The sequence below is a fragment of the Ylistrum balloti genome, unplaced genomic scaffold, assembly GCF_031769215.1.
Source record: "Ylistrum balloti isolate Yb309-2 unplaced genomic scaffold, AGI_CSIRO_Ybal_v1 Utg370186, whole genome shotgun sequence".
NCBI lineage: Eukaryota > Metazoa > Mollusca > Bivalvia > Pectinida > Pectinidae > Ylistrum > Ylistrum balloti.
In genome coordinates, this window is record NW_026782169.1 from 756,208 (window position 1) to 771,440 (window position 15,233).

General features: G+C 39.8%; 1 protein-coding gene across 1 annotated transcript in view; it reads right to left on the reverse strand.

The window, feature by feature from the left end:
• Positions 1 to 4,687: 4,687 nt before the first annotated feature.
• LOC132551200 (WD repeat-containing protein WRAP73-like) overlaps positions 4,688 to 15,233 on the reverse strand; it is a 53,853-nt gene continuing 43,307 nt past the window's right edge. The window contains exons 9-14 of the mRNA XM_060215312.1: positions 9,327 to 9,407; positions 8,797 to 8,890; positions 7,902 to 8,027; positions 7,538 to 7,621; positions 6,308 to 6,415; positions 4,688 to 5,653 (exon numbers count right to left, since the gene is read on the reverse strand). Coding sequence (XP_060071295.1) covers positions 5,538 to 5,653; positions 6,308 to 6,415; positions 7,538 to 7,621; positions 7,902 to 8,027; positions 8,797 to 8,890; positions 9,327 to 9,407 — 609 coding nt within the window. The 3' untranslated portion in view covers positions 4,688 to 5,537. The remainder of the gene's footprint in view (positions 5,654 to 6,307; positions 6,416 to 7,537; positions 7,622 to 7,901; positions 8,028 to 8,796; positions 8,891 to 9,326; positions 9,408 to 15,233) is intronic.

Sequence of the window (15,233 nt, forward strand, 5' to 3'; positions counted from 1 at the left end):
TACTTTAAAATCCTCCTTCTGTTTGCATAATGTATTTCAACAAACTGTTTCAGAATCGTCTGCTTTGTATCAATGGTGAGTCTTGGCCCCTAGGGGCCAGAGTGTGAGGCTGGATGGGGATATTCAGCAAATTCTTTGAAATCTTTCTTTTGCACAAATGACTGGATTATGGCAGAATGTTACCATGACTTAATCTTGATAACCATTTTCTCAAAAACATTGGACAATACTGTGGATAGTAGAAGCTGCATGTAAAAACATTGAAGTGAGGTAGTTTGATTTCATTTGATTAATTAAAACATTAACATTAATTAAAACCCTTTTCTGATGAAATTTTGATTTTGTTCAAGGTCCTTAATGTTTACATTTCTGTTGTATTAGTCTGATCATCCCTCGCCTGGTAAGCATTACCAGGGTATCACTAGAAGTGCTTATCTCCCTGACAATGAGAAAGGTCGTCTTGTGGCAGAACTGTTAAAGATCGCTTTTGACAGGAAGTTAGTTTTTACTATTGGAAGGTCAAGGACAACTGGTTACGATGGTGTCATTATCTGGAATGATATTCACCATAAAACAAGAATGGATGGTGGTCCACAGGCATAAGTATCGATATCAAAATATAAGCAAACATGATCTATATCTATTGGAGCTTTTACTATTACGATCTAGTCCAAATTATTCCGACATTCCAAAGACTTTCTTCTGTTGGTCTGGAGTCAATGAACATCAGAACTCTGGCTTTACAAAAAGTTCCAGGAAATAAACATCGGTCTCCGTCAACATTTAAACGATAGTTGTGTCTTTTCACATGCATTCCGCATGCAGACAAAAGGTCTGTTATTTATCTACAAGACCTTGACAGAACATGCTTTATAATACCAATCCGCTCTCTGTTGTTTCCAGTAATACCTAAAACTGTGATGTTATCACTATTTCTTGAAAAGTACATTACTGATCTTTCTCAAATTTCCTACACAAGGATTTCCTTGGTGAGCACTGATGTCCTCATAGATCTCTTTTTGGAGAAGTACTAACATATGCAGTGGGTCCCGTTCCCCTTCCGCCCCCACCCCCCCAAATTGACCAATAAAAAGCCAACTTGGACTTTGGCAATTGAAAAATTTTTATCACTTTTTCCTTAAAATATAGAAATGATAGCTGTATTTCATGAGATGACTGTAATGATGTCCCTCAAACTTTATAAATGTACTTCTTCCCTTGTATTGTATGCTCAGATTGAGATTAATCACAAATCGTTTCCTGAAGTACGAAAAAGGATTTTCATAAATTAATGTGTATACATTCCCCTTTGTCCCTAGGCTCATTCGATTCAATTTTGGGTCTATTCAAACAAAACGACTGATTGGAGACCATCTTGGATTTGCATAGTTGAAGTTTGATGTTGCTATCACTCAGAAAAGTTAGATTTCATACATAGGACTTTTCTTGTTATCATATTAAGAGGAAAAAGGAGGGGAAAGTAAAGGAAAAGATAAGTCTTGCATAGAAGCTATAAAGCTAATTTAGTGGATTATTGTGCAAGATCCCTCTGCCTGGGTTCTCGCGTTCTTTCTTCATCACAAAAAAAAAAAAAATCTCAGCTAATATACAGTATTAGCTGATACAAGGAGACAGGATATATATTGTGAACAAAATCTCTGATTTTCATATCCATTTTTTTTATTTCTAGGTATGGATACCCTGACCCTACTTATTTAGATAGGGTTCTGGATGATTTGAAGGCCAAAGGAATTACAGAGGAGTCTCTCCATGCCACAACAGTCGGAGACAAATCATTCTTTACCCCTTGTACATAAGCCTCTTGCGTATATTCTTTCACTTGAATCTTTTGAAGTCGGTTATTTAGGAAAGTCATTTATTCACTGATTATTCATAGATTTCTTTAGCGTCTGTTATAAGAATTTTTCCTCGTTTGTTTGCTGGGTTTATCTGCCATGACGAACAATTTGAAAAACATATTGTTAAATTCTCTAGTACCCCTGGTGGCACTGAGCTGAAAAGTTATGGAGATGATGAGGAAAATAAACAAACATAGTATTGTTATTTTTTTTTTATCAAAACTATAAACGATGCAACTGTGGCAGCCAATTTGTATCATATTTTTTGCTTAATCATGGTTTTCCTGAACTCCTATTTCTAAAATTCCACCTGTGGGATTGAGTGGCTGCCATCTCACAAGACAATGTTTCGATCTCATTTTCCAATTCTACTTGTGTCATCACTAATCATTGAACTTTTGTGAGTGTAGAAAAACTGAAATTATCAGAGTTGTTTTTGTTACCATAACTGCCAAAATATTCAGAATGGTTTTACTGATCGTTCCCAATAACACTAATGCTGCATTTTTTTTTATATTATCGTATCTATATTCAGATGACTTTTAAGCTCCCTGGGACTCTTGTGTCAAATTTGAAACTGTATCAACATGTCATTGAATCTTCATGTTCACACTCTTGACTATTGCAATGTCTGAATTTCAGATTTAAAAGTTGTCTTCGACAGTACTTACTGATTAATTAACGTTATTTCAGTTGATTTTCAATAAACGATATATCAAGTGTTATTGTATTGTGAAGTAATTGAGTAATGTAAATTCAATTAAGTGTCATTTCATTAAATTACAATTTCATACCATACCATCTGATACCAATATGCTAGGAGTTTGTTGTAGTATCATGTATATATAAAACAATACATAGCAGATTAATGTGATTTCAATTTTATTGCTTAATTCTTTGATAATTTGCATATAACAGAATATATTATACTACAATATGTACACACATTTAGAGTGGATTACAAATAACTTTTTAATGTTATAAACATACCAAATTTGGCGCAGTCAGATTTCAGTACATTATCTACTTTCAGCGAACTAGTGCATCCATAATAATTAATATGTAGCTGCAATTAGTGCAATTATAATTCATAGCAAAAAGTTTTAAAATTTCAGATTTAAGTATATATGTCAGATTAATGTGATTTCAATTTTATTGCTTAAAGCATATAACTTACAATCAGAGTACGGCTAGAGTATAAACATTTACATCAATTCCCACAAACATTTACATCAATTCCCACAATCCTAAGCTAAACATTAATAATCCACCTTTCAAACAGTGAATTTGCCCATTTTCGCACATGTCACTAGTGTAAATACCAGGTAGTGTTTTCTATTGGCTGCACCAGTCTGAAATCTAATGTGATGTCATGAAATGGACAAATGCAAGTTATGAACTGAAGTGAATTGAAAATGGGCAATAAAAGTCTGTCTCTGTTAAGTTTTGTCCTTGTTTTGAATTGAAAACCTGTAAAAATTGAACTCTTTTTTATGTTTGTGTTCTTTTTGTATGAGATTCTGTGAAACTCGTCTTTCATGTTTTAATTTTAACTGCAAAAAAAAAATCACTTCCAAGACTTGTTTCATAAAATCTCATTTGATAAGAAATGAACCTTTTTTTTTCATTCTTCTCTCACAGAAGTCAGATTCAGTTTCACTTACACTCAAATCTACTAATGAAGCAACGTAGCATTACATTTTAAATTAAATCAAAATTATTGTTTGTATTAACACACAATGTTAATATTGTCATCAGCAAACCTTAAGGTCTAAAATTACTTCTAAAAACAAGAAACATTGAACAACTTTGTTCTCAAAATCTTTAATCCTTCTTCAATTTTGTAAATAGCAACACGGTTCTGCTCAAATAAAGACCTTGTTTTAAAAGTTTTTTGTGTTTCATTTCCCATATCTGCATCTCTTTTTCAAAATTACTTCATTAAGTTTCGATCTTTTACAATCTCTCAAGGAGAGTTTCATATTGAACATCCCTTGCTCAAGAAGATATAAGGTGTTTTGCTGAAAGAGTTGTCTAACAAATCAATTTGTAGTCTTGCAGGTAAGGGTGGATATTGTTTGGTTTCTTCAATATCGTGCATTACACACAAATATTGTAACTATACAGCAATCACAATAATCTTTTTCTGATCTAAGCAGTATACTACATTTACATTAAGGACGGACAAAACACAGGTATAGGTTGCTTTCGTGTAAGTGGTTGAAACACCAGGAACAGATCGGGAATAAGGCTGGATGCGGAATATTTGGCATGTCCAGTTATAAGGGTACAGCCGTAATGTCTGAAACTAACTTGCTGAATATCATTAGTTTTCAGAATTTCAGCATAAAGTAGGGTAGATGCACTCTCATATAAAGTAAGAGTGAAATGGATGGTATCTTAATTTAGTTAATTGACAGAATATTCCGAACTGTATTTTAAGCTTTACATTTATCAGGTCCAACATCCAGTACAGTGTAGAGTGGAATAATTCCAGACTACATGAACCGTTTCAATTGGGTTACACGAAAGTGGCCATACACACATTTATGTACATCTGTACAATCACCATAGCAACAAAATATTTATCAAGGAATTGCGTATAAAATGGAATGATTAAGTAACATAAATTTGTTTCATCTCCTCCTTTACAGAAAAACATCTTCACAACCACTCCTTATTCTCAGAAAGTTTGTTCAGTTTTATACATTTTCATATATATATGTAGAAAAATAAAATCAGCAAAGCTTTCATATCAATCATAAATGTATATATAACATTCTCCTTTCGATACATTAAAATACAATTTAACACCAAGAGATATAAGCAAGATGCCTATAGGGCCTGTATTGCTGCTCACCTAGTTTTGCTAGGCTGAAATTGCTTCCTTACATTTGGACCCCACACCTCAGTCCTTGAGGGGGGTCAGCCAAACCATTCTTACTTCAGACCAAAATCAAACCACATCATTTCTACTTGGGAAGTAGGATTTTGAAGAATTTGCCCTATTTGTAATATTAGGCTCTACTCGAGGGAGCCAAGACCCACAGTCTATATAACATTAATTCTCCTCCCCCAACAATGCTTCAGACCAAATTTGGGCAAAATTCAATCATTCCTACAGGAGGAGTAGAATTTTAAAGAATTTGTTCTGTTTCCCCTATTGGGCCCTGCTCCTGCAGGCCCCAAGGGGCAGAGACCCATCGTTTATTCAAATCTGATTTCCCTAGAAACTGTTCCATCTTTTGGCTGTTCAGTATGTGATTTTCAGAAGTGTTGAACTGGAATGTACAGGTTTATGTTATATGTATATAGATATATATATATACAAAGTATTGATTTCACATCTTTTCAAAAGTGTGAAATTCACTTCTAGTCATTGAAAAATCCCATCTCCAGTCATTGAAAAACCCAAACTTGATACCCAATCAATTTGCTTCCTATCAAAGTTTGTAGGAGAGGATGTCCAAAATCAGCAAATGCAGATTATTTCAGTTTAAACTCTTTCTTTTCTGCTCATTCCCAGAAAATCTGTATTAATGTATCAATGTAGTTGAAGAAGTTTTCAGGAAAATGAAGTAAATTTGGTAATGACTGAACAGTATAACATGGAATGTTGTATATAATAGATTAGTATAGCACTACAGGACGGTTTTATATCGATCATCTAGACGGCTGTCAGCTGCTGATACTCTTGTTGTCTGTAAGGTAGCATACACACATCTGATCCTTACTTAACAGCAGAATTGTGTTACTTTCGGGATGCCACTTCAACGATTGGACAGGAAATGAACCTGTAAACACATAAAATACAAGATCAAGTTTAGACTATGTTGGATATTAATATTAATCTCATGAATAAACAAAGAATATAAACCTTATATGTATCACTTACAACACAATTTCATCAATTTGTAAGGCTAATTCTGATTGGTCTTACAGCTATTTAATATCCAATCAAATTTGCCATGCCAAACGGCCAGGTGGAGTGCTTTTTAATAATGGAAACAGTTTTGGGTGCAGCCAAACAGGAGAAAGGGGATATCAGTAATTTTTTGTAAAAAAGGATGCAGATAATTTAAATTTTGAGATTGTAGTGATGGGAAATGTAGAAATCTTGCAAAGCAATACTTTAGAAGCATCTCTGCGATGTACCATCTAAAGAACTGAAGACATTGAGATAAGTTGCCCTCCTAGAATAGAACCTTATAATGTTTAACATGCAGACCCAATTTGGGATGATTTATTTCCTACAACAAACAAATTTCAAGCAAGCTTCTTCAACAGTTCTCCTTTTAAGAGATGAAAATTTCTAGTTGTACATTGTAATAATAATTTAAGCATAACTTCAAATTTTTCAATCTTAGTCTTTCTACATTTAAGCCAAACTTAATTTCTGCTGCATCTTTGAGGCATAAAACATTTACTCTACAACTTGAATTACTAACCCTCAACAGGTACCTCCACGGAGAGACTTCCAGCAGGGGACCACATGTATAGTTTGTTGGTACCAGTACACACGGCTAAACGTGGCTGGTGGGGGTCCCAACTCACACCTACAAATACAAATTATAATATAGTGTTCCTACTATCACAAATTTCTTCTGTGCATGATTTATATGAGATAAAATATTAACTCAAAGCCTCCATTTTGAACTGACCCCATGGAACTGTTGACTGCCAGCCTAGATAATAATGCTGTAAAATGAAAAGAACTAAAAGAGAAATTTTTCGATGCTAAGTCAGTGGGATAAACAGCTCGTATTATACAAGGGTTACATATTCCATCCAAAAAGCAGCACATGAACCTGTTTTCCTGGAGTTATAGTAACTAGTCCAAAGGGTTCTGACTACCTATCTGTTATTCTAGTTTTGTCTTGTTGTGGTCAGAATTCCTTCCTATATACAAATACGGAATGTGAGCGACCCATGTATGGGTTGTCATTCTGTCAATGATTTGATAAAGTTTACAACAGAGCTATAGTTATGAATAATACATTGATGGAAAGATAAAACATTTTCCTTTTTCCTTGCCTAATGTGTTGAGGCAATCAAATGTTCTAAACTAAGTATTTTAACTAATTTTTCCCAAAACATTTACTTCCTTGCATATTTACTATGGCGGCCACTAAACAGAATTTCTCTAGAATTATCCCTAGAAACCTACAAAAATGTAAACTCTTGGGAGATTGGCGGACATGATAGATTTACAGAGTGGATATGCTGAAATTAAAGTTATTGGGAAAAGGTGTGGAAATACTTAGTTTACATTTAATTACTTTGTTGTATATGCAAGTCAGTAGAAAAACAATCAGTAGAAAACAGATAGAAGCTTTACATTTTCCATACACATATGTATCGCTTAATCTCTAAATATAGACCTTCAGCTATACTCTCGGGTCATCAGGACCTAAACGTGATATTGATGTTCAAAATCTCCAATGTCTTGAATATCTTTTATTGAGAAGACTTAAATAATATCTACACAGTCAAAGTCTCCAAATTGACAGTTTGATGCACAAAATTTTTTTCACAAATGACCGATGACAACTACATAGAAAAGATCTTGGGGTGTTTCAATCAGTGAAGCATTTACACTTAGTAGTGGAAATACAAGGCAACAAATGGAAATTCTCTGGATGTCTCGGACGCACAGGATGTAAGACATTGTCACTTACACTTGATGGGAGCAGCCTGGATGAGTACAGTACAGAGGGAAAGTCTCTGGACGTCCCATATCCACAGGGTGTGGGGCATGTTATCTGTAGTACACAAAGCACACATGTCAACGAGTCCCATCAGATATTTTAAGCAGCATTGTAAGACATTCATCATTAATTCAGATGCAGGGTTCTGTTTTGTCTATACACATCAATATATACATTTTTTTAAAAATTGATGAACAATAATAATGTTGTTATCAACATGTAAATTGCAAAAAAAAAAAAAAAGATAAAATCTGTTCATTCATATTCACCAACTTTTACTGTCCACAGACTGGGAATGAAATGTAGTAATTGTAAGAATGGAGGATATAATCACCATTCTTGGTGTACATGTAGCGACAGTCACAACTGAAGGCTGCACTGCCTACACCCAGTCTAGGGTTAGCTTTGGTAGTGTCCGGCTTAACTACAGGTATCTTCACCGGGAAATCTTCCACCTCATCTGTAATGAAAGACGATCCAAACAATGATACTATTGTCAACGGCAACTTGGACAAAAAATCGCTGACATTTATTCCTCTGTCATCTTGGACAATAGATGACTTAACATTTGTTTTCTTAATTTATATTGATACAGAGAGTTATCTCCCTTACACTGTAAACCATAACTAGTTCTTGTACAGCAGGGAAGACGTAATGTCATGAATACTTGGTGGTTTTAAATGTGCACTGATGTCATGAATGTAAAGTAAAAACAAACTATTGCCAAATCAAACTGTTTAAAGGGCTATCTGCTTTTTATATTAACCGATTTCTTTGAAAAATTGTTTAGTAGTAAAACAGACTCCTCCTGCAGTACCAGTGAGGGGACAGTGTAATGGAGTGAAAAACTACAAAACCTCCTGCAGTACTGGTGTTGGGAATGAGAGATAGAGTGAAAAACTACAGACCCCTCCTGAAGTAGTGGTGTAGGGAATGAGAGAATGAGTGAAAAAATACAGACCCCTTCTTATGTACCCGTGTAGCTACTGTGAGGTGAAGTGAAAAACTACAGTCCCCTCCTTAAGTACCAGTGTAGGAGCTGTGAGATAGAGTGAAAAACTTCAGGCCCCTGCTGCAGTACCCGTGTAGGGACTGTGAGATGGAGTAAAAATCATTTTCCCACTTATGCAGAAGTAGTATACTTATGCAGAGACTAAGATGAAGTGAAACGCTACAGTCCCAACCTGTATTTCTGATAATAAGCCTGAACTTCTATAACTCTAACTTACATTTGCTCTGAGCAGTGAAAAGTGCTGCAGTAGGTGCATCCATATTCTCTGAGGACGGCAGTGGCACTCGTGTCTCCACCTCCTTGTACACAATCTGATAAAACACAAGACAGCACAGTGTTAACACACTGGAACAAGCAATCATGACTGTTACACCACACTTCTCACCAGGAACACCACAATCAGGTCCATTAGATCATAGATAAATTTACTTCTTCATGTGTAACAATTATGAAACAAATTTAAAAAAAATAAATCAACTTCATTATACCTGTATAACAATAATGAAACAGGTTATATAAACATTTATTTTCTAATCCTGCTGGACCAAACGGAGACATGTTTGGTGTCAGAACAAGTGAGGAAAACCAGAGTAGCCAAGGAAAATCCTTTTGGCTGGATAAATTTTCGTGTCCCAGTGACAAATTCATTCCAGTTGCGTATATGAAAGGCCTGAATACGAGGTGTCAGCTGACCAGTGCTAGATCCTGACCGGTCCAGATCTGTATCAACAAATGAGCTATACTTACAACATTATTATTGGTCTCTAAGACAGGTGAATGATCAAGCACTGCTACTGTTTTCCATGTTATGTGGTTCAGGATCCTCACCTGTGAAATAGAAATCAGTTTTGACTTTAACTTAACTAGTTAAAAACTACAAAAATCTGTCATTTATAGTCATTTCTGTTCACACTACAATTTCACATCAAATTAAGGTGTTTCTATTTTTTCTGATCTATATATGAACTAACTTCAATATTAAGACAATGTTGTACATAAATAATCTAAGCACAAGACCAAATTTGTTCTTGTAAAACTTGTTCTTAATATCTGGAACTATAATTTACATGCCATTCAAGGGAGACAACCTCACATGACAAAGCAATCATGATCCTAACCACTAACTGGCCTAAGGAAAGGTATAGAATGTACAAGATACCGTTACAAGCCGGTTTTCATAGTAACAATAACTCTGGGTCATTTTCTGTGTCTTTAATCTCATTGCCTCCTCCACACCATGGAACAGTTACCAATCCAAAAATTTGGGGGACTCCTTATATTTTTATCAACCATAAGATCAGACAAGTTTCAAAATCTGATAAATCAACAAAAAAAAGTTGTTACAGTATTTAAATATAAATTTTTGTCTTAAGCAAATGCACAAATGTATTTTTTTCAAAAGCTTGACTTAAGGGTAAACAGTTACCAACTTGCCTGATTTCATCAGCTCAACCTGATGTATATTGACCATATCATAATCTGATTTATCGTTTTAATCTCACTTCTTTCTTTTTGATCAGTATTTAAAAAACTATCAAGATCTTTTTCTGGATCTAGTATAGTTAAATTTATGTTCAAACAAAACACACAACCACATCTAAATACATACATATGTGATAACTATAACACAGAATGGATCAAAATCCTCTGTTTAAAAACCTTGATTTTAGAAAGGTCATGACAATGTATCAGATGAAGGGATGTTGACAACACATGGTAAACTATTTCTTTTGTGCTGAAGTGCTAGAGTGCTTAAACCTTGAATAGAATGTTATATTTATTTCTGTCAGTCCATCAAGCATACAGTAATAAAAAACTACTACAAATAAAAATCACTATATGGAATAATCATTATCATTAGCCATCACCACATCATGATAAAGCAATCCCTATTTACACAGTAAATACCACATAAACTTCAAAAAAAAATTATTCTCAATTTTCTGCAAATCAATCATCTGTAACCCAGGGTAACAACATGGGAATCAGTGTTGGTTCCCTTCAGTGACTCTCAATAGGGACACCTATACACACACCAGACACCCGAGTCGGTAGTAGCGTCCCTATCCCAACATGTACAAACAGGACACGGGCGGTACAATTCACACAGAAAAGTGTTTTATCATTATTTTCTGTTGCTTTAGTACTTATTACCTTTAAAAGTTTATACTGTTTAAATCTCATACTTATCAGTATTATCTATGCTAGCTTCTATAAATATATCTTTCATTCAATAATTGTCAACATCTCAAAGGATCAGAGACATTTTTGTTATTACCTTGCGTGAATTTCACAATTTCAGAAACTCAGTAAGAAATTGAGTAAATCTACCGAGTAGCATAGAGTAAACTTTTGGCTAATGTAGATATGGATAATAATTCAATAATGAAATGTATGTGAAATTTGGATACTTGGATTTTCAAATTCTTCACTCTAATATATAGCAGTTACCTGCTGTCAATATTGAAAAATATAATGAAATACATCAACACTGTAAATCAATAATTCAACCCAACCCAACCCCAACCCCCCCACCTATAGCTCAATAATTTACTCCACCTCCTCCCTCATACAGCTAGATCATGTGATCATTCCACTCCTTCCTCCATCAAGTCAACACATCTTTCCTCTCCCCCACTTCCTCTCCCCCTCCCTCCTACATCTAAACAGCCTACCCTATCCCTCCCTCCTACATCTACACAGCCTGCTCTACCCCTCCTTCTTACATCTAAATAGCCTGCCCTACCCCTCTCTCCTACATCTAAACAGCCTGCCCTATCCCTCCCTCCTACATCTACACAGCCTGCCCTACCCCTCCTTCTTAAATTTAAACAGCCTGCCCTTCCCCTCTCTCCCAAATCTAAATAGCCTGCCCTACCCCTCCCTCCCACATCTAAACAGCCTGCCCTACCCCTCCCTCCCACATCTAAACGGCCTGCCCTACCCCTCCCTCCCACATCTAAACAGCCTTCCCTACCCCTCTCTCCTACATCTAAACAGCCTGCTCTACCCTTGCCTCCTATATCTAAACAGCCTGCCCTACCCCTCCCTCCCACATCGAAACAGCCTGTCCTACCCCTCCCTCCTACATCTAAACAGCCTGCCCTTCCCCTCCCTCCTACATCTAAAAAGCCTTCCCTGCCCTATCCTTCCCTCCCACATCTAAACAGTCTGCCCTACCCCTCTCTCCTACATCTTAATAGCCTGCCCTACCCCTCTCTCCTACATCTAAACAGCCTGCCCTACCCTTCCCTCCAACATCTAAACAGCCTGCCCTACCCCTCCCTCCTACATCTAAACAGCCTGCCTTACCCCTCCCTCCTACATCTAAACAGCCTTCCCTAACCCCACTCCCACATCTTAACAGCCTGCCATACCCCTCCCACATCTAAACAGCCTGCCCTACCCCTCACTCTTACATCTAAACAGCCTGCCCTACCCCTTCCTCCTACATCTAAACAGCCTGCCTTACCCCTTCCTCCTACATCTAAACAGCCTGCCCTACCCCTTCCTCCTACATCTAAACAGCCTGCCTTACCCCTCCCTCCTACATCTAAACAGCCTTCCCTAACCCCACTCCCACATCTTAACAGCCTGCCATACCCCTCCCACATCTAAACAGCCTGCCCTACCCCTCACTCTTACATCTAAACAGCCTGCCCTACCCCTTCCTCCTACATCTAAACAGCCTGCCTTACCCCTTCCTCCTACATCTAAACAGCCTGCCCTACCCCTTCCTCCTACATCTAAACAGCCTGCCTTACCCCTCCCTCCTACATCTAAACAGCCTTCCCTAACCCCACTCCCACATCTTAACAGCCTGCCATACCCCTCCCACATCTAAACAGCCTGCCCTACCCCTCACTCTTACATCTAAACAGCCTGCCCTACCCCTTCCTCCTACATCTAAACAGCCTGCCCTACCCCTTCCTCCTACATCTAAACAGCCTGTCCTACCCCTTCCTCCTACATCTAAACAGCCTGCCCTACCCCTTCCTCCTACATCTAAACAGCCTGCCCTACCCCTTCCTCCTACATCTAAACAGCCTGCCCTACCCCTTCCTCCTACATCTAAACAGCCTGCCATACCCCTCCCACATCTAAACAGCCTGCCCTACCCCTCACTCTTACATCTAAACAGCCTGCCCTACCCCTTCCTCCTACATCTAAACAGCCTGCCTTACCCCTCACTCTTACATCTAAACAGCCTGCCCTACCCCTTCCTCCTACATCTAAACAGCCTGCCTTACCCCTCCCTCCTACATCTAAACAGCCTGCCCTACCCCTTCCTCCTACATCTAAACAGCCTGCCCTACCCCTCACTCTTACATCTAAACAGCCTGCCCTACCCCTTCCTCCTACATCTAAACAGCCTGCCCTACCCCTTCCTCCTACATCTAAACAGCCTGCCCTACCCCTTCCTCCTACATCTAAACAGCCTTCCCTAACCCCACTCCTACATCTAAACAGCCTGCCCTACCCCTCTCTCCTACATCTAAACAGCCTGCCTTACCCCTCCCTCCTACATCCTACCCCTTCCTCCTACATCTAAACAGCCTGCCCTACCCCTTCCTCCTACATCTAAACAGCCTGCCCTACCCCTTCCTCCTACATCTCAAACAGCCTGCCCTACCCCTTCCTCCTACATCTAAACAGCCTGCCCTACCCCTTCCTCCTACATCTAAACAGCCTGCCCTACCCCTTCCTCCTACATCTAAACAGCCTGCCCTACCCCTGCCTCCTACATCTAAACAGCCTGCCCTACCCCTTCCTCCTACATCTAAACAGCCTGCCCTACCCCTCCTCCTACATCTAAACAGCCTGCCCTACCCCTTCCTCCTACATCTAAACAGCCTGCCCTACCCCTTCCTCCTACATCTAAACAGCCTGCCTTACCCCTTCCTCCTACATCTAAACAGCCTGCCCTACCCCTTCCTCCTACATCTAAACAGCCTGCCCTACCCCTTCCTCCTACATCTAAACAGCCTGCCCTACCCCTTCCTCCTACATCTAAACAGCCTGCCCTACCCCTTCCTCCTACATCTAAACAGCCTGCCCTACCCCTTCCTCCTACATCTAAACAGCCTGCCATACCCCTACCTCCTACATCTAAACAGCCTGCCCTACCCCTTCCTCCTACATCTAAACAGCCTGCCCTAACCCTTCCTCCTACATCTAAACAGCCTGCCTTACCCCTCCCTCCTACATCTAAACAGCCTGCCTTACCCCTCCCTCCTACATCTAAACAGCCTGCCTTACCCCTCCCTCCTACATCTAAACAGCCTGCCCTACCCCTTCCTCCTACATCTAAACAGCCTGCCTACCCCTCCTCCTACATCTAAACAGCCCCCTACCCCTCCTACATCTAAACAGCCTGCCCTACCCCTCCCTCCATCTAAACAGCCTGCCCTACCCCTCCCTCCTACATCTAAACAGCCTGCCCTACCCCTCCCTCCTACATCTAAACAGCCTGCCTTACCCCTCCCTCCTACATCTAAACAGCCTGCCTTACCCCTCCCTCCTACATCTAAACAGCCTGCCTTACCCCCCCTCCCTCCTACATCTAAACAGCCTGCCATCTACCCCTCCCTCCTACATCTAAACAGCCTGCCTTACCCCTCCCTCCTACATCTAAACAGCCTGCCTTACCCCTCCCTCCTACATCTAAACAGCCTGCCATCTAGCCCCTCCCTCCTACATCTAAACAGCCTGCCTTACCCCTCCCTCCTACATCTAAACAGCCTACCCCTCTCCTACCCCTCCCTACATCTAAACAGCCTGCCTACCCCTCCCTCCTACATCTAAACAGCCTTACCCCTCCCTCCTACATCTAAACAGCCTGCCCTACCCCTCCCTCCTACATCTAAACAGCCTGCCTTACCCCTCCCTCCTACATCTAAACAGCCTGCCCTACCCCTCCCTCCTACATCTAAACAGCCTGCCTTACCCCTCCCTCCTACATCTAAACAGCCTGCCCTACCCCTCCCTCCTACATCTAAACAGCCTGCCTTACCCCTCCCTCCTACATCTAAACAGCCTGCCTTACCCCTCCCTCCTACATCTAAACAGCCTGCCTTACCCCTCCCTCCTACATCTAAACAGCCTGCCTTACCCCTCCCTCCTACATCTAAACAGCCTGCCTTACCCCTCCCTCCTACATCTAAACAGCCTGCCTTACCCCTCCCTCCTACATCTAAACAGCCTGCCTTACCCCTCCCTCATCTAAACAGCCTGCCTTACCCCTTCCTCCTACATCTAAACAGCCTGCCTTACCCCTCCCTCCTACATCTAAACAGCCTGCCTTACCCCTCCCTCCTACATCTAAACAGCCTGCCTTACCCCTTCCTCCTACATCTAAACAGCCTGCCTTACCCCTCCCTCCTACATCTAAACAGCCTGCCTGACCCCTCCCTCCTACATCTAAACAGCCTGCCTTACCCCTCCCTCCTACATCTAAACAGCCTGCCTTACCCCTCCCTCCTACATCTAAACAGCCTGCCTTACCCCTCCCTCCTACATCTAAACAGCCTGCCTTACCCCTCCCTCCTACATCTAAACAGCCTGCCTTACCCCTCCCTCCTACATCTAAACACTACATCTAAACAGCCCCTACCCCCCTCCTACATCTAAACAGCCTGCCTTACCCCTCCCTCC